This window comes from Mycteria americana, chromosome 7 (assembly GCF_035582795.1).
Source record: "Mycteria americana isolate JAX WOST 10 ecotype Jacksonville Zoo and Gardens chromosome 7, USCA_MyAme_1.0, whole genome shotgun sequence".
NCBI classification, from domain to species: Eukaryota; Metazoa; Chordata; class Aves; order Ciconiiformes; family Ciconiidae; genus Mycteria; species Mycteria americana.
The window spans coordinates 25922355-25942970 of NC_134371.1; the positions used below are offsets into that span (position 1 = coordinate 25922355).

A 20616-nucleotide genomic window follows, 5' to 3' on the forward strand; every position below is an offset into this window, starting at 1 on the left:
TTCAGTTTTTATGAACTTGTGCCTCAACTATACAACTCTGTAGTGGAAATAGAGACCTAGTACAGAAATCTAAGGAGGACTTAAAAAAGGGGGGGGGGGGGGGGGGAGGATATCAAAATACAGGCACTTCCTAGGCTTCAAAATTAGCCAAGACACATTATGTGGGAGTTACCTCATATGGCTACATGGACAGGTCCTCAGATATTTTTCTGGTGATAAGAGGGACCTTTCCAGAACTTCTTTATCTGTGGCCAAGCAGCTTATACAGTAGTTTAACTGTGCTAGAGTGATTGTCTAAAGAAAGGCCAAGAAATACTTGGTGGGTACTCTGCCATCTCTGCAGATGAGATATCTGAAAGACCAATTTATAAGCTGTAGGGTGCAACCCAAGTCCCCACCTCTATTATCAGGTAATTTATAATGTGATTCAGAAAAGCAGAAGAATCCAGAGTTCATAATCCTTTATTCCTTGAATAGTTTAGAGATACTTTGCAGTGAGCAAAGAATGAACCTAGGAACTTTCAGACTTCAGCCATACTATTCAAAAAGTTAAGAACTGGGATTCAAAATTTGCTTCACAGATGCATGCCTACACTCCAGTGGTCACTAGTTTTCCATGTCACATAGCCTTGTACTTCTGATAAACATTGAGCAACACTATGAATAAGGTCCATAGCGTTAAGGTACACAATCATCACTGCAGTCACTAAACAACCAGTTTCTCCATCAGAAAAAAAAGCATTCCTCAAAGATTCTAATATTTGTCCTATGTAGCTTGTTTGTTTGTTGGGGTATTTTTGGTGGGTGGTTGTTTTTTTTTTATTCCAAACCATGCATGATCTGACATAAAATCTACTTGGTTAAGCCAAGTAATGCTGTGCATATGAATTATAATTATATAAGCTTTTTAAAATTGTAGGTAATTATTCTAGATGATTCTTTGGAATTTACTTGCCTATGTATTTTTCCATTTGCAGAACTTGAAACACCTTGCAGATATGACTTCTTAGGACACAGGCACAAATGCTTGTGAAGGCACTTTCCCCACAAAGCTTCCAAGATTTTAATTACTGATCACACATAGGGCAGATTTTCTGAACACTAGTACAACATACCATTACTGCTCTTGTATCAGAGCCCATAGCAGATATAACTGAACTCTGGTTACTGGATAGATTTGTAGACTTGTTTTGTAAGTTAAATTAACCCTTTTTCTAAAGGCACAGGATATCATTTTCATACGACACTTAAGTAGGGAAAGGGCATTTTCCCACTTCAGGAATCTTTAAAAAGCCTGTCTTGCAGCAGACCACTGGATCCATTCATGCCATCATCATCTTCTTTCAAGAAAAAAATTACAGTTTAAAGCCTTTTTCATTATACCTATGAATCGTCACACAGCCGTGATATGATACTGGCCTGGGCATGGCTGCTACTCCTGTGATAATGCCCGTTGCAGGGTCATAACAAAGAATAGTGTCTGTGGCTTCACCATTTTCTCGTCTTCCACCAAGGATATAGATTTTTCCATTACACACAGACATGCCACAATTCTCCTGTTTCAAAATACACAAAGGAATACATGATTATTTAAAAGACAAGACCTCAATTCCTGCATGTCTACCCCAGTGCAGAAGGACAGCTTTGTGACTAGCATTTGTGAACAGACTGGCCTATACTATTCCCTCCTGAAAGGGCCAATGCAGAAAGCACAATAATTGGGGAAAGCAGCAGCACAATCCTACAGAAAAGACTATTTCAGGTCTAAGCCTTCACTACACATGGCTCAGACAAGGGGTACAATGGAATACAGCCAAACACTGTACCTACCATTTAAACATCTGGGATAAGGAAAGGAGGAGAAAACAAAGGTTTTCATAAGAGGGACCACAATAGGTACTATTAATGCAAAAAACGGGAACAAGGAGAAGTACCTTAGAGGAGTAACAGATAATGAGGAGGGACGTAAACAGGGAGAGGAAAAAAAGCCATAACTAAGAAAAGAGTGCATAAGAAAGACAGCACTATGTCTTACTTCAAACAAAGAAAGATAGGATTTTATTTCTTCCTTAAAAGCAGGCATGGAAAAAATATTCAGTTAAATAGAGAACACATATCAAAACAGAGGAATAGAGGGAAGACCAGGAAAAAGAACAAAAAATTTATGTTAAAGTAGATACCGTAGAGTACGTGATTGATGTTTTAAAAACATAGGGAAAATTAACTGACACACACACTTTACTACCAAGGGGACACATTTTTAAATCCTGCCCCGTGTTCCATACATGGAAGCGATACAGCTCTCGCTGCTTAAGTCAGATACTTTTTTTTTTTCCCACACTGTAAAAACAGCCTTCAATATTTTTTGTTACATTGAAAGGCTTTATCTATTATAAGGAAATTACTATCTTCAGTCTAAATTAAAACATGCAGCAGAACTTGACAGACATCAATTAAAACATCATCCATCATACTGTTACACTGTTCTCCAACAGTTAACTGCTCTCAAAGAGACTGGACTGATTAACAGTGACACCCAGCTGAAAAGCAACTGGTTTAGACACGTCCTCTTCTGTGAGGTTTTGAATTATGTAGATGAAGAAGTAAAGCAATAATGGAATCAGAGATGCAATTTTAACAGGGTTAAAAAAAGCGTTTACTCATTTCATGCCAAGATACCAATGTAAAAAAAATACCTTTCAGATGTCTATAGGCCTTTTAGTGTTAATTACCTGTCTGCTGAATGTATTCTGTACATGCATCCAGTAGTCCTCAACTGGATCATAGCAGTATATTGCTTTGGTAAGCCCACCAGCAACATAGATCAGATTGTTTAAAGACACAGCCGTAATACATCTTTTTGCAATAGGGATAGTTGCACGGAGCAACCAAGAATTAGTATCGGGATCGTAAGACTGAACCTGAAAACAAATACATGCATTTCAGATTAAAAGCCTAACTGAAATAATAACCTGGCACACCCACCCAGGTTATTACAAGGAGAGCCAAAGAAGCAGTAGCTCACCAAGAAAGTGAAGTCAATATAAATATAGGTCCATATATCAATAATGTCTATATATGCACTATATTCAACGTTATTTTCCTAACACTCAGGTTTAAGAATTCACAGAACTTGTGAAATCAATGACAGTATCCATGAGAAAGACCACAGTAGCAGTACATTATTGAGATAACTTTTCTATTCTGTATTTTTTGTATTATGAAAATTCCATATTCCATTCAGCAAAATGGTGAAAACAGATCTCTGTATGATCTGTTTTTAAACCAGCAATACTGTTTACCATAGATAGAAGATGCAATCAAATATAATCAACTGACCTTGTCAGAACACGTGTTGTCATCAGGACCACCCCCGATCACAAACAGTTTGCCAACACAGCTGGTGACTGCTGGAGAGCTCACAGCTTCTTTAAGGGGAGCCACCTCTGTCCATCGATTGGAAAATGAATCGTAACACTCTACACTGCTGAGGCGGTTTTGCCCATCATATCCTCCAACAACATACACCTATGCGAAGTGATGAAAGCTATCATCGTTTCATTTTTAGAGTAGTTATAACATTTAAATATGAAATTAAATTCATTTAAAGCTGCAAGAATTCTAATCTGCTAGGTTTGTGAAGGCATACTTTCCTCAAATTTTTAATTTATACATAGGAGGAGAAGAATATGGTCTAAAAATAATAGGTAAAGACTCTCTGGAGAGTTCCATTCAGTCACATGTGGAATGCCACTGCAAACACATGTGAAAGCATACTCTTATTCATACTGAGATAGAAACTTCCTATTTGAGTGGCATTTGTCAAAAAAGGCACTTCTCTGCATTTCTCTTTACAGATTACATTCAGCAACAGCAGCAGCAAAAGTCCATCTGAATTTCTTTGCTTTTCTGTGTTTTACTTTTTTCCTACTTGCTTACAAAAATATTTCTTCCTCTCAGTTTGTAAACTTTACTTTCCTGTTGCTTCTCTCATATTTAAGAAGCATATTCCCCACAGCATATATTTGGTTAATTTCAATGTAAAACATTAAATAAAAGAGCACAGAGCTGACATTCAGAGCAATACCAGTTTCTGTTAATAACTGCATAAACTGTTGAACTTTTTACAGCACTTTTGAAGCACAGGCAAATCCAGATGCTTCTTTGCCTCCCAAAAAATTACTTCTTGGGGATAAAACACTTCAATGACAAAAAAACCCAAAAAACCACCAAAAAATAAATAACTGAGGGGTAACATGATTTTCATGTCCACGGATAGTGTCTGACTGATGAAGAGACTAATTGTTTAAAATATTCTTTTATTTGAAAATATGTATTTTTAAAATTATTTGATAGGAAATACAAAGTAATACTAAATATGTACATATGTTTTCTCCACTGTTTTCTTATATACAGCAAACATTCCCACTACAAAAAAAAAAATTATAAATGTATTTCTCTTACTTTACCAAGAAGAACAGCCATTTTATGACGCCATCTGCCTTTATTTAAGGAGGCAACTCTGATCCAAATGTTAAGTTGAGAGTTATAAATCCAAACATCCCGGCTATTGATTCTTCCACCTTTAAAAACAAAAATATGCCAATTTGAATAAATTCATTATTGAATGAGAAATGTTAACTATTAACCTGCCCCTCTACAGTGGGCAATGAACACTTTATATCCTTTTTAGGTGAAATAAAGATCTATCTATATTTATATGTTAGACTGAAAGAGTCAGTTTCAGTGGATTTCAAACATGAAAACATACAGTAAGTTATTTTACTTATATTTGCCTTTCCCAGTAACATGTTGAGATCACATTAGATTATTTCTTGAGATTGGAATGCATTTTAATGACTTTTGCCCATGCTCTTCAGATTTCCTTTAGTGTCACTACCTGGATGAGACACTCAAAAATCTTAACCATTTATGTGCCTCATGGCACATCCCTAACACTAGCTGTTCCCCTATTTGGTTCGTGCATACATTTTTGTTTTACATTTTGTTTCAATGACACAGTTACTACAAATCTGAGGAGACAGTTTCTTTGGTTAAACTAACACATGGGGCTTGGTGTCTAAACCATCACCTGTACCCTACACCCTTGCTAAAAGACTGAATGAGAGGTATTTAAAAACCTATAGCTATTGCTCATTTCACTCTAAAAAGCTGGTATAAATGATCCCCAACTCAGGTGCTAAGAGGAATTTGTTTCCATTTTACATTCCCACGATGAGAAGAAGCTTTAACTGTTTTTCCTTTGGAGTCTAGGCAGCCATACAATAAAAGAGTCACCGGCAATGTACCAGTGCTGCAGTGCTCCTAGGCAACTGGTGTTTTTAACCAGCACACAGCACTTTTTGTAGCAGAGAAAATGCTGCTGGGAAAAGACTGCTTGGGATTTTTTGCTTGTAATTTTTCCAACTCTTGCTGCAAACAGGCCACTACTGTATTTTAAAGCAGCATACTTAACAAGCATAAGCTAGGCTCTTTAAATACAATTGATATCCTGGAAGCAGCTGTAAAAAACTGCTGATTAATACCAAACAAAAATCCCAGAAAACACTTTTGTCTACAAAAAGATTGATTTGGGGCTGGTGTTTACCTTTTACACCAGAAAGTGACTTTCAGTTAAGCTTCTGGAAGTTCACAGTACAAAGATCTGTCACACTACTTTAAAAAAAAAAAAAACAACCAACAACCAAAAAAAACAAAACAAAACAAAAAAAAACAAAAACCAACCACAACCCAAACCAACAAAGAAAAGAAAGAAGTCTTAAAGTTTTTAGGATTATTCACCTGAAACAAGAATATCATTCCGTAGAGCACACACTGCATACTCAGACTTGGTAAACTCTGGAAGCTTAGCCAGTGACTTCCACTCTCCTGTTACAGGATCGTAGCACTCAGTATATGGCAAATTAAACCCTCCAACTCGTTCACAGCCTCCAACAACAACTATCACCTCAGAATAACCAGTTGATCTAAAAAAGTGAACACAGAAAATTAAGATGTAGAAGATATTTATTAGTACATGAAGGCCAAACAACATTGTCTTCGAAACTGTGTGAAAATTGAAAAATTTACTATTTAGCATTAACCTCTACAGCAAAGAAAAAAGAAAAAAGAAGTCATTTAGCAAACAGTTAGAGGTTTTCACTGTTTCCAGCTGTCTCACTACATAGCAGGTTACCACACTGACAGGTGTCATGTAAGTGGTGGAGTTGGACTGCACAACATTCTATGTAAAAATCAAATAATTAAAAAATTCAAAGCCCTTACTCTAATAATAATTTTCCTCTGACTATGTACATAAGAGATACCAGAAACAGAGTTCAAGCGAGGCCTGAGACAATGAGATGAGCAATCTGTTTCACACTGAAACCAGACCCCATGTCCCCCCTGACTTTTACAAAATTCACAGTACTTTACATTGCTTAAATATTTAAAAAGTTTAAAATGTTTTAGTTTATCTCCTGAAAAAAAAAAAGCTGAAGGCATATAGTCACCAAAATAAGGGAAAAGAAAGAGACCTTAGAGCCAATGCACAGTTAAAAAAAGTAAAACACAAGTGTAGTGATAGAAGGAAACATTAAGGAATGCTGAAATAAAAATTCAAGTATAAAACAAAAGCTAGAACTCAGTGTGAAAAAATTAAGCATTAGACAGTCTGCAACGTACACAAACAAGCCTTTAAATTCTATTCCACACTCTCATTCTCCTTCCACTAACCTGATGCTTCTGCATTATACATATTCTATACTCACAGCAATAACAAAACTCATTATATGTTAATCCACATTTGAACATAGAGAATCAACCAACCATCTTCGACGTGCAAATCAAACTATGACTAACTTGTGTTCCTTCTCTCAAATTTCTAATTTCTTGTAAGCATTTGTCAAAATCCTTTCTTTTCAGGGCATTTTTAGATTACAGGATTTTGCACCGATATAGTTATTTCAAGGACTGCTGTCTATTATTCAAGTAAAACTGAATACAAGATCGATTTTATTTTTAGTAAGCCTTTTTGTTCCGTTGTGATTTAACTTTGATCCTAGTATGAATAGGCATCTCATTCATACCATTGCTGCATACTGCAGTCCTCTCTAAAAAAAAAAATTGCCTTATGACTGTACTTGAGATAAAAGTTGCATGATCTGTCCCCAAATTTCTTAACACGTGAACTTATGCACATATTAACTTATAAATCCTGATGACATTTTCCCCGTTTTGAAACATCAGGAATAAAACTAGTTAGCCCTTCTAGCTCCTTGTCACCACACACCACAGTTTAAATATACAATGTATCTTTCTACTCAGGGTATTTTGAACAAGCAAAGGCAACACTAAATGATAATGTACTATAAGACTATATGATGAAGATACGCATCTGAGGAAGCATACTTACGCACCTGAACTAGTCAGAAGAAACACTCTCTTCAGCTCCTCAGCTTTGAGGTGATGCTCGTTCCTGGTTTCTATGTATTTACTGTTACTGTTTTTTGCTTTTTTGAGGAACAACTCTGAAAAGAATCTCTCAAAGGATAAGAGAGGCAAAGTTCCTGTGCCAGCAAAGCATTACCCACAAAAAGAATTTCCTTAAAAGCAAGAAACTCATCTCATAATTTGCCTTAGAAGCAAGCCCAAATACATCAACTAACTGTATGTACGAAAGAGGCTTGTCTATGGATTACTTTCTAGATTAGAATCAAGGTCTCCACTTACTTACTGAAAAGCTTACCGTACCAGATTATCAATCTTTATTTTAAAACTAAATGAACCAAAAATTTTTCATCGGAGAGAGGTCTTTATGAATTGCTATGATGGAGTTTTGCTCTTTAAACGGAAATCTTAACTTAGTACAGTATTTCAAATCCACAGAAAAAAAAAATTCCCAACATTTTAGCACCTATATAGCCACATATTCTTTCTTCAGTTAAGAAACATTTTCTCCAATACATTTTCTTGAAGGAATCTTGCACTGTAGAGTTTTTGAGGTTAGTTCCAAAACATTTTTTGCAAATGACGGAGGGCACATCAGTTTAAAAAAAAATAATAAAAAATAAATGTGGGGAGTACACAAAAAGAACATACAAAGGCCAATTCCAGAAAAGAACTAAGGATATATTTGAATGGAGATTAGAAAAAGCTGTGATCTCAATGAGTGGTACAGGAAGTCCTCCTTGTAGCCCTCAGAGGAAAAGAGTGTGAGCAGAATAACAGACGTGACCTAAAAAAGGCACTAGAGAGATTCCAGAAGACACTCTTGTCAGGAAAAGGTAGACAAAATAGAAAAGGGGGAGTGGAAGACAACTGACAGTTATCATATCCCATGCATTCCCAAGAGCAGGTTTCCAAGGGGTTCCGAGTTACACGCAGACCTCTAGACAAAGTGAGAATGCCAACCAGCACAGCGTCAGCTGGACAGAAGAACTTTCAGTATTTCAAACAGATTACGTTCAAAAATGTTTTAAGTTTGGGAGACAAATTACCAGGATTCTGGTACATCACTACTTTTTTTGTCCTGTTAATTTACTTTTGGGTAGCAAATGGGTAACAGACAGAAATGTAAAGTGAAATAAAAACTTGGGGTAAAAATAAGGGACTGCATTAAAGCTTTCTAAAAGCAACTAAAAAGGATGTGTTAAAATGTGTAAGTGTAATAACTTCTAACTAATTAAAGAGGACACTCATATATTGTAATCAGACAGCTTAACAGGAACTGTGTGATTGAAGAATTCACAGGTGTATGACAATGTGAAGATAATTCAAAGTATACAGTAGGAAGAGCCTGGGGGTTTTTGTATATGGAAATGTATTATTGCTCACTGCTTGATCTCGGCTTGGAGATCTGCTATGCAACACAACCAGCAGGGGACAAGAGAGACTTAAAAGGAGGATGAGAGACAACCTCAAGATGTCACTATGTTGTTGCAAGTACATAACTGAAAAGCTCTTTTTGAAAAGAGCTTCTGCATTCAACACAAAGAGCAAGCGACGACCGTTACGCCACATTTTGAACTTTTATTTACTTCAGGTAAATAAATAAATTTAAAAATCAATTGTGAATTGCAATCCACACTGTTCTTTTAAAAACAATGGGTAGAACCCACTTCACCCATAGGTGCATGCATACCCATACAAGGAATCACAATCAATTTCCAGAAGTTTCAGCAAGAACACTGGCGTGGGAATTTCTGATCCTGCAGCCTGTCTCCTTATAGAAACAGTTTATATAAAAAAGAAACTGGAGGAAGGCAAGAAAGAAGGAAAAGAGCTCTCCAGCATCCTCTCCTCTCCAACCCCCCCCGAAATACCCAGAAAAGTGTGATGAAAACATGGCGGAAGGGGGGCCTGGTATCTGTTTTAAAACACAATGTCTTTTTGCTATAGGCAACGGAAACAAACAGGCAACAGAAACAAATGACAAAGAACTATTCCATGAATGTAATATAGAAGAGGGGAAAAAATTCCTGCTGGGAGGCCAGCCAGTTTTTCTCTTTGTAAATTACTTTTCTTGTTCCTGCCTACTTGAATTCACAGTGCAGTTTAATAAGCTCAGCAGTAAACCCAACAAAACCCACAAAATCCCAAACCGACCCACCCTCCCAGCCTCAGAAAGCACCTGTATTAGGCAAGATACTTCATTTGCAAACTTGAATGCTACACTGAAGCCATTCAGATTCTCAAGTACATACACACCATGCACTTTGACAAAACTGCTAGGTCTGAATGTATTTGCTTTCTTTATCAAATTGAGTAATAAACGTACAACAACCACCACACCAAATACCACAAGATAAAGCCCCCCTCCCCCTTCTCCCCAACTCACTCACGAAACAAGGAGGTCTTTGGTCCAAATTCCATGGTCCCTCCCTCAGGCCCAGACTCAGGATATGAAATGCCTCAGGGTGTGAAGTTGCACCAGTTTTCAAACTGCCATGAACCAAAAGTTTCCAAAGACCCTCCATGGCAGTGTACAGCTTAGAAAACCTGGCAGCAGGGCTGCAAGGAGTTTAAGAAGAATTTCTTCTCTCACAGCAGGAATGAAGACTGGAAAGCCACTAACGGGGCAAATAATATCGTCGTGTCCCCCCCCCCCCACCCCCCCCGGCAAGCCTTTAACACATACCAAAAAAAATAAAGGTTCCCTGCACAGTCACTGTAAAGCAACCACATATGACTAAGAGTAAACAAAGAGGAGTAACTCCTAAAACGATCTGTTTGTCCAGACTGGATCACTGCATCACCTCAATATAAAACATGATTTTAAAACTACAGCTTAAATCAGCTGGACTTAACAATAAACTATCACGTCAACTATCATCTGGAGGTAAGGTTGTTACTGGGAAATAATTTTTTTTTTTCTGAAAATACACCACCATTGCCCATAAATGCCACTAATGGACTCTTCCTCATTTCTTCTTGCAACTTCAGTCACCTATTTATGTAACGCATTATTAAGCAGCAGCAATTCTGAATTATTAAAGTGTCATAGAATAAGTATGAAATACTTCAGGAACTGTTTCATAATTCTTTAAAAATGCAAGATTTAGTTTCTTTACAGTTAAGAACCTGTTCTGTTGTCTACTGTCTATTACAATTCCATGTACTACTCTACCTGCAAGGTATTTGTGATGTAGCAAGTGAATGCTCTGAATATATATCCCCATCCGCATCCTTTATAGTGTGCTGTACACTTACATGATTTTGTTATAAAAAGAAAGGTTGGGAAATGGAATAGTTTACCTGCTAGAGCACAATAAGTGCTCTTCAAGACACTGCTATTGTATGAATTAACTTCAGAGCTCACCTAGCAAACATTTAACCTTTAGAAAACATTTTACTTGCAAGGTAATATAACTTCACTTACCTGAACAGTCATTTATTCCACAGCAATAAAGTGGTCTGTGCAAAAAGACTCAATTACGTACATTTTCAAGACACGTGAGCTTCATGTGTTGTGGGGAAGTACAGAAGTGTAACTGTAGTGGTTCCAGAATGCAAAATAAAATAATCTGCAAGAGATTTTTTTCTGGGCATGTGTATATCAAACATCTGTACATCAAACTATGTCCTTCTCCTACAGAAATAAGGAGAAAAAAAAAATCCTCACCTGCGTGGCCTAGTTCTGGGAGACATCATCTCATTTCCAAGGATATGGTATCGCCTGGCTTCATGCAGCAGCTGATAGCACTCTGGGGAATTCTGAATCAGCTGGTCCACTTCCACAGTCTGAACAAAGTAGTTTGGGTGTAACAATGGGAGCCTGACATGCGTCAGAAGTTCATGTAACACTGGCCTTCGCAACTCAACTGCCCGATACACCCAACGCATGACAGCTTCAAACACCATCTCTTCCTTACTGATCACCAGTTCATCACTGCAAATGTAATCAATAAGCTCATCTTTCCCCAGTTCAAGGAATTCTTCATGCTGGGACACATCCTCGAACGTCTGCAGTGCAAAATTCCTGCACTTGGTGAACAGTGTCTTGAGTGAGTGTGTATCTGCAAAGCGCTGGATTCCCAGGCAATTGCAAGGATCCAGCTGTTCTTCCAAGAACTTGGCACAGGCGTCACGCAAAACACTAATCTGAAAGAGGCTTGATGTTTCAAAGAGATACTGCACGTTCTCTGTAGTGATTTTCACCTTCCCAGTGTATACATACTGTAAAAAGCAATCCATAGCTTCAGCAAAAATGCCATTGATCTCCACTAACATTTCTCTGCTTTCTCTATGATCGTTGCAAAACATAGCTCTGAAGTAGCTGCTGCAGGCAGAGAGAACCGCTCGATGGCAGGGAAACTCCCTTCCTTCCACACAGATAATAACATCTGTGAACAACCGGCTGTCTCGAAATTCATTGAAGATCTGGAGAATGCTTTCAGCATGGGATGATCCTGAGGAAAAGTCGAAAAACTCTGGGCCTGACAACGATTTTGGGTCCATTTCAAAAACTTTCCGCTTGGTTGCAGGGGAATCTCGTATCCCACTATCCTCTCTATTCAGTCTGCGTCCCAATATTAGTACCATTGTTACATCAGTTGGCTATAGAGTCATTGAGAAAAGTTTGCAGAGTTTCTCCTTTGCAGTGCTATGGTCTGAAAAATTAAAACACTTCAGTATTCAGTCTAGTATAGTCTTAATTTCATCACAAGAATTAGACTAGATACTTGTTGCATTACTCTAAGAATTGGCATAATTTTTGACCTTTACTAGAGGTGACACAGTATTACAGGTCAAATTACCATGCACCTTGTGCAGGGAAATGCAGCATTATCTGCTACACGTTAAATACAAAGTATACCCATAGAACAGGTGTCATGGATGGCAAGTTCTGAATGTCCCAGCACCACTGGCATTGTGTTAGTGTTCAAGACAAAGAAACCTGGGACCTTGGCTCCAGCAAATCACTTGACTGACAAAAGCCAAAGATTTCCTGGATAAAGACCTAGAGCTTGGTCTTTTCTCACTTTTCAGTGTAATCCTCATTTCAGCTGGAGCCTCCAAGTACTACTATAACAGCACTAGCCAAAAAGGGAGGGGGGGGAGACTGAAATTTTCAAAACAAAAATTCAGTTGAGAAATCACTCCATTTTCATTATAAAGTCTATCATAATGAAATCTTATAATACTAGTGTTTAATAACATTCAGTTATCTCAATGAATAACCTTGACCAGTAAGTTTTTACCTGTTAATTCCTAGCATCTAAAAATTAGTTCACTGGTAATCCAAGATTCAATTAAAAATGATTGTAAACTGCAAAACAGAATGAAGAAAGAATTACATTTGTTTGTGTAAAACTACTGAAAATAAGAACCAAGGGCAACTTACTGAGAACACGGACATCTTCTGTTTTCCAAAGTACTACTAGCAAAAAATTAGTAGCAAAACTTTTTGCTCAAACACTTTCCAGTTTCAAATACGTAGCATACGACGTTCCCCCTGGCATGCAAACACACACTCACATTATCAGAGCACTGAAGTTGCAAAAATCAAGTACTCAAGTGTTAGCATATGCCAATACTAAAGTTTGTAGGTGAAGAATATGCAGCTGATTTTGCAGACAGTACACTGTCTGCAAAGAGGTGTATTAGAGGTAATGTGATCAACCAATCTAGCAGCAATAGGGCTTTTTGCCACTCCTGAGCTTTAAAATGAACTGGATGAACATCCACCAAAATATACTGAGGCAGCAAGAGGCTGGGCAAAATGCACTCTTGGGTCTGACATAGGTATCATTCCGAATGCTTCTAATATTTATTTGTATGTCTAGAAGGACATGCACTGAATTATTTTAAAGCTTATACAAATTTTTTTCATGCTTCCAAGATGTTATATTCAGTTTCCCTCATTCCCCACTTACACAGTCAGCAAACGTCAGCTCCTCACAGCAATTTTATTTCCTGACGTGCTAGCATCTTTAGAGCTACAATTACCCAATCCAAGTCTGGCTACATCATCCCTTAATATAGAACACAATGAACATGCTTTTTTTGAACAGGCTTTTCACATAGCACCTTTAAAAGGCACCATCTTAACAAAGAGCAAGAAAACAATGTGTGTTGTACATTTACTCATTGAGAAAAGAGGTTTTAAAGCTATCATTTTCCATATAAATTTTTTTACACATATTTACAAGGTAGATTCTTGGTATGCCTCATTTACCTTACAAAATATTTAATTTTAATTTGAATTAAAATAGGATCAGTTGTCACTGATGCCTGAAAAACAGTGTTGCAATGAGCCTATCTAATAACTGATTGCTTCAGAGAGATTTTAATAAGGCATAAACAGTCTACTCTGTAGCTGATATTCTATCCAATGTATTTCACAACCATTTTACCCTGTAATGACGCAGGCTGGATAAAAACCAAAACCAACAACAACCACCACCACCTCACCAGCTCTGTTGCTAACACCCTAACCCTTACATTGAACTTTATCTGCAATTAATTCCATACTACTCAGCATGAGAAAGTGGGCAGAAATGAAGCATCAGCAGTAGAAAACGGATATGTAACACTGAAAATATAAATATAAACCCTAAAGGCTGGATTCCGGTGTCACAGATTTAAATCAGAATAATTTCACTAAAGCTAATGGAGCTTTTCCAAAGCAAAGCTAGCCTGAAATCAGAAACAAAACACTGACATATTGCATGAAAGGGCAAAACACTGCAACTAAGTAAAAAAATCTTCAAGATTAAATCCCTCTCATTATGCGAAAAGTTAAGTCTTAAGAAGACACTGTATTATGCAATCACTACTAAGTGGAAATGAGGGCTCTGGGTTAAGACTGCTCACTGAAGGAAGCAATGTCTTTTTATGCTTGGAACAACACAGAATTATTTGTCAGCGAATGACTTTTTTTTTTAATGTCCCAATAGTTTAAAGAAATGGGAGACTAAAAAAAAAAAAATAAAAATCCACGGAGCAAAAACTGATCAAGGGGATAAATATTGCAAATTCACAAATAAGAGAATGGAAAGGAAAAAGAATTACACTCCATTGCAGAAATTACTGCTTTTGAATATACTACACTTCCATTTCTATCCAGTTAATTATTTCTGTAGGTTTGTTTAAGCAAAGTAATTTTATAAGACTATCAGTAACACTATCACATGTTCAGCTCTATCAGACATACATATATGGCCTTCTTGCAAATCTTGCTCTGGCAATTTTAAAATGTCACCACTTCCAGCTGCTTGACCCATGTTTCAGCCCCAAAGTTGGAAAGGTAGAGGGGAATCCACGCCTGAAGCTGAGCAGCTTAGTGCACAAAGGAGGGAAACACTTACAAAAGGATATACCTATCAGCACCTTCCGTGCATATAAAGGTACTTACATGTGCCTACAGACTCTCTATTATAAAGCACCAATCATTTAGAGAATTGAACATTGTGATATCTTCAGTAAATTTAAACAAAGCAAAAGAAAAACGAATTAATTTTCTTCCCAAATGCAACTACTGGAAATTATTATATATATTATGTATATATTATATCAAAAAAATACAAAAATGCATTAGATTGCTTGCCTGAGCAAGGGTCAACAAGGACAGACTTAAGCAAATCGGAGAGTCTACCCATTCAAAAAACTGGAAAGGAAAAACAAATCACACTTCCTATCAACAGGTTTTAAAAATGCTTTACAAACACAGATACTACTCTGACATGGACGTTACCTGCACATGCAGATCTCTAAATTAAGCTGGGTTCACCAGAAGATCAGGTTCCTCAATCTATATCATCTGTAGGCTTGTCTACACAAGATGTTCCCCAGAAATAATCTAAGAGCCCAATTCAGAGGCCGGTAAATAAGGTCTATAAAATGTTTGCCCTGACACCTTCTATCAGTAAATCCTCCTATGCAAATTGCTTTTATGTTGCACCAAACTCCTCCTTCCTCCACTGCAACATCCTCATGTATTTTACCCCTCTCCCTTCATCGGCAGCTCTGGCAACAGCTAGCAACTTTCTGGCAGAGCTGTTTTTCTGTCACTTCTGCATCAGAGAACTCCTTTGGTCCGTTAGCAGAACTGACAGAAAGCAGCAGAGGAAACATGCAGCCAGGGTTGGGGCGAGGCCCTTCGGTAACACCCAGTCATCAGGTGTGCCCGAGCTCTACCTCCAAAGCTCACCCTCAGGGTGTAGTTTCAAGAGTACCTGAAGCTGAGCTGGGCTTCTGCCGGCGGAGGTGGCTTCCACCCTGCGCCCGTGCCCACCGCCGCCTCACGTCAGCACCAGCGCTTGCGTGCCGTGGACGGATCAGCGACCGTCTGTAAAGGGAGAAAGGAGGTGCTGGAAACAGGCGGCTGCCCTGGGGAAGGGAAGGGCAGGAGCCACCAGCACGGCCCCAGCGCAGCACTGCGGCAGCCCAGCACGCTCACGGCACAGGGACACCGCCTGCGTGGCCGAGCCCGGCAGCCGGAGCCTGCAGACGAGTCATGCCTATTACCTGGCACGGTATTAGCAACAGCACCCCAAGGTAACGCAACCAAACTTAATAAAATAAGTGGTATTTTCATTCCGAAGCATGGGAACTGTAACTGAGGCTTGGCCAATTCTAGTTATTGTATTTGTGATTTCAGATAACATGATCTGCAGATGTGCTTCATCTCAGATGTCTGGTTACCACAAGAGTCAGAGAAAAACTCCCCGTGGTATCTACTGCAACATACTGGCTAAACCACAACACGTGCTCTAGTTTTTTTCTTTTAAGGCGGGGGGGGGGGGAGGAGTGAGGGAGGAGGGAAGCATAACCTTTCCCTCCACCAAAAAACAAACACAGCATTTATTTTTCCTTCTTTGTGATATAAAAAAAGACCAAAAAGTTGTTGGTTTTAAAGGACTTAAAAAAAATTCTTGTTTTACAATAGACTTGGAGGATTTGAATGCCTTTAAGATGAATGAAGTCTTTCAGAATACTGAGTAACTAGTAAACAAGAATTCAAAGTGAACAAGCAGACTGACATGGTAAGGAGTTAATTGCACTGTACAAGTTTTATTCTAATGTAAGACACTAGTTCGATTAAAAAAATATACTCTGAATGCCAAAATCCAATAGTAATCAAGCTGATGACACACACAAAAAAAGCCTTAAGTGCCCTCAGAAATCACCCAGCAAAAACAGGAACTGATTCGGACATGAGACTCATGATCATTAAGTAAAACAAAACAAAACAAAAACAAGCAGCGAAAAGGAACACCTTTAAACGGTGCAGAAGTCTTTAGGTAATCTTTTTGTAAGTGAAAAGGTCACCTAAAAGGGCACACACCCACTGGAGAAAAAACAAAAGGCACTGCATACTCTCATTAATCTATGAGGAAGAGACTGTGAAAAAGTCAACATTCTTCCCCCTTGGTTTCACTATCATTTTTACACATATTCAGATTTCGTTTAAAAAAACCAGAACAAGAGCCCCAGTCATTGCACAGATCCTGATGATGTGTTCCAAGGACTTCCAGGGGGTTCAGCCAACTGCCTGTAAATTTGAAACTGACAAGCAAATCGCAGTAATCAAACAGCGCAGTGACAGCCAGGCTGATACCATCACCTAACGAGATTACTTTTACCTAAAGGAACAGGAATTTTGAATATGTAACGATGTGAAAATTGGACTAATACCTAAACGTGTGCATCTGAAAACGTGTGCGTTACCAAGGATCCTACAGAGCAAGGCAATGTGCAACACACAAAACAAAAACCGGCAAAAAAGGCCCGGGAATCCGAGGCCGATGACATCGTTAACGTGCACTCTTGATGCTCCGGGCCAGCCCTTCGCCCGCCACGGCCCGGCGGTGGTCCAGCACGGATGTGCGCAGCCCGCGCTTCCTGCCACCGGCACGCTGCCCCGTCAGGCGCTGCCGAGGGACGGACCCTATTTATACTCGTGCCCCGGGAGCAGCTGCCGACACGCACGGTTTTGTCCCGAAGCATTCCAAAGCTGTTGCTACCCCTTTTTGCTATATAAGGGAACAAAACGTCATCCAATCTAAAAAAAACCAAAACAAACAAAAAAAAACCCTCCAGCAAAACAAACGAATTAAGGAAAAGGCCGGCGCAGACTGGACGCCCGCGCCCGCTCGCCGGTTGTTTACTCGCGGGGCTGGAGGCGGCTGCACCAGTACAAAATGGCAGCACCTGGCGGGAGCGGACGAGGGGAATCATCTGTACCAAGCACAGCAAAACACACGGAAAACAACCGCCTCCCGCGGGCGCCCGCAAGCCACACACCGCGGGTACCGGTGAGGCCGGGGTTTAACCCCGGTGCTGCAGCGGGCCGGCCCCATGACCGCCAGGAGAACCCGGGCGCTCTGCACCCGCGGGCCAGAGCCCCGGAGACGGTAGCAGGCCGGGACCCACCCCCACCGGAGTACAGGGATCCCGCCGAGCCGACCCCGCCACAGCAGACCGCTTCCCCCCTCCGCTCCCTCCCCCCTCAAAGCCAACGGCCGCCGGTAACAACAAAACACACCCCCTCCCCCCGACACGGTGCGCATGCGCAGCGGCGCCGCCGAGCGCAGGCGCGCCCTCCAGCTCACCTTCACCCCGCGCAGCCTTAGCGACAGCCCCCCCCCCCGCGCCCTGCCCAATCTCCGGGCGGCCCCACGCCGCGTCCCCGCCTCCCCCCGCATGCCCGTCCAATCCGCGGCCGCGGGGCCCCCCGCCACCGCCGCCGCCCGGGGGGCACGGAGGGGCGCGGGGGAGACCCCCGTTACGAAACCGCCGCGGAGGGGCCGGGGGCACCGGGCACCCCCAGCCCCGCTCCGCCAGCCGGGCCGGGCGCGCCGCACCGCCTGCCGGGCCCCGCTGCCCGCACGCGTGGGGCGACACAAAAGACACACACAGCCGACAGGTCCCGGGGCACCGGCGCTGCCAAGGGCCCTTCCCCGCCGTAGCACCGCCGCGGCGGTCGCCCCGCGCTGCCCGGCAGGGCCGGAGACACGCTGTCCCCACCGCGACGACTAACGGTCCCGGCCGGCTCGGCGTCCTGGCTCCGCAACAGTCGCGCCTTGGCGGGGCCCCGCGCCCTCCCCGGGGGCTCCCGGCCCGCCGCGGGAGCCTCGCCGCCGCCGCCCGAGCCCCGCACCCCCGAGCCGGCCCGCTGCCCCGCACTCACAGCCGGGAACGGGCCCCGCCGCGCTGCGCCCCGCGGGAGCTGCCGCCCGGGGGTCGGGTCGGGTCGGGTCGGGTCGGGTCGGGTGGGGAGCGGAGCGGAGCGGAGCGGTGCGGTGCGGTGCGCTCGGGCCTCGCCGCCGCCACCGCCGGTCGCGCTGCCAGCGCCGCTCAAAACAAAGGGGCCGGCGGGGCATGTGACCTCCGAGCCACCGCACATGATGTCACGGCGGCTCCGCGCGGCCCTGGGAGCTGTAGTCCCGCCGCCCCGCCCGGCCCCGCGCCCCGCCGCCGCCCGGAGAATTCGGTCCTGCTGCCGGACGGCGGGGCGCCGGCCCGGGGGCAGCTGAAACACCAAGGTCTGCGCCAAATTTCGTCCGCGGCAGCGTCCCGGGAGGAACCGGGGACGTGAGAGCCCCCGGCACCAACAGCGCTGCAAGCCAGCAGCTTTTGTCACTGCGAGCCCCCACCATTAGCCTTGCCTTTGCTGGGACCATGGGGGAATGCACACACCCCGGTATTCCTGACCGGACCCTCATCGTGAGCATGCGAAAGTTTAAGGTGAGGAGGAAGCGGTGCATCGGGATGGCACCTTTCAGGGTGACGCTACTTTGCGCCAGCTCTGGGGAGCCCAACCGAAAACCCTCAACAAGACCCATCTCCTAGACTAAAGGTCTAAAGACTAAAACACCGGGTCTCTGCGTAGCTTTTCAGTCTGCACGACCAAAATAGAAACCATGAGTGTACACAAAAAAATCAATCAAAAGAGGATCTTCGTCTACCTGAGCTACAGCTTTGCCTAATTAATATCAAATTTCCAACCGACAAAGCTTTTCACCAGTTCCTGGTCAACAGTAACACAAAATGGGGTGCCCCTTTCCCTGCTAACCAGAGAAAGGCAAGGTTAGTTTTAAGCTGGGAAGCGAAGAGCGCTGCTGTTGCAGCTGGAGGTCACAGCGGTGGCAGCCAGTCAACTGCAAATATAAAAGCAGGACCCTGGTGTCATTGCCGTGCAATTTCAAGAGCAGGTCTGAGCCTGTCCTGGAGCCCAAATTCACTTCATATCCAAACTATTTGGACACCAGCCCATGCTCCAACACAGGCTGATGGAACATGCCTGGGAGTATGGAAATTTATTTTTGCTCTGCCCTTTAGCTTAAGCAAGCTTGTAAGTCCATAATGCAGAGTAGCGAGGCAAGGGCAGGGACATGCATGCTTAAATCAAGTTCATTACCAGGTACTAAATGAGGCCTTATGCAACGCCATGGAGCTGATGTAGGCAGGTATCTGGCTGCGTTCTCCTTCCTAGAAGGATGACCTCTCTCTCCTGCCCCTTACCACTGAGGGAAAGGAAGAAATATAAATTCTTCTATTAGCTGCCACCTACTTTGCTCTCCTAAATGTTAGATACCAATCCCAGGCATAATGTGAATCTACACGATCTTCTGACCTCAGGATATTCCTCGTTTTGCCTCCTTAGGCCCTCCCCTGGGAAGTGTAAGCAGCCTTGTGCTCTTTGCAGTAGCTGATGGTGCTCCTTCACGGAAACTATTAGAAGAGCAGCACTTGCTTAAGACTCTAGGATCGATCCTCTCTGGAGCAAACCAGTCTCAGATTTTCATAAGCAAAACGAGCTCCGCTTTTCCCTGGGGTCAGGTGAACTGCAGCTTTGCAAAACAGTTAGAATTACTAATTAAAAGGCTAAGTTTCTGAAAATAGACTGAAAATGTCAATTGATTTTGGTATGTAAATTGTTTTCATGAAGATCTTAAAAAATTGAAACCTTCAACCATTTTCCTGCGGAGCTAAAACTCAGAACTGCTTAACAGATTTAATTAGAAGTGAGACCATTCAGTCAATTTTTCATCCTCTGGCTGGAAAAGCAAGAAGGACCCCAAACAACATAAACAACAGAGAGAAAATCAACAGACAGTTCACCTTGTATAGTACAGTTGCATTGCAATAACTTATTTCACCCACTGAATA

General features: G+C 41.8%; 1 protein-coding gene across 4 annotated transcripts; it reads right to left on the bottom strand.

Moving 5' to 3' along the window:
* Positions 1-808: 808 nt before the first annotated feature.
* Positions 809-18786, bottom strand: KLHL24 (kelch like family member 24). 4 transcript variants are annotated; one of them, XM_075507447.1, is made up of 9 exons: positions 18635-18786; positions 15678-15790; positions 12702-12769; positions 11123-12110; positions 5803-5987; positions 4465-4583; positions 3340-3528; positions 2733-2921; positions 809-1556 (listed from the first exon to the last, which is right to left on the bottom strand). In XM_075507447.1, the coding sequence occupies exons 4-9, from the start codon at positions 12040-12042 to the stop codon at positions 1356-1358; spliced, it is 1803 nt and encodes a 600-aa protein (XP_075363562.1). In that variant the 5' UTR covers positions 12043-12110; positions 12702-12769; positions 15678-15790; positions 18635-18786; the 3' UTR covers positions 809-1355. The 4 variants fall into 4 exon arrangements, with proteins under 4 accessions (XP_075363562.1, XP_075363564.1, XP_075363563.1 ...); XM_075507449.1 differs by lacking the exon at positions 18635-18786 and adding an exon at positions 17140-17917; XM_075507448.1 differs by lacking the exon at positions 12702-12769.
* Positions 18787-20616: the final 1830 nt, after the last annotated feature.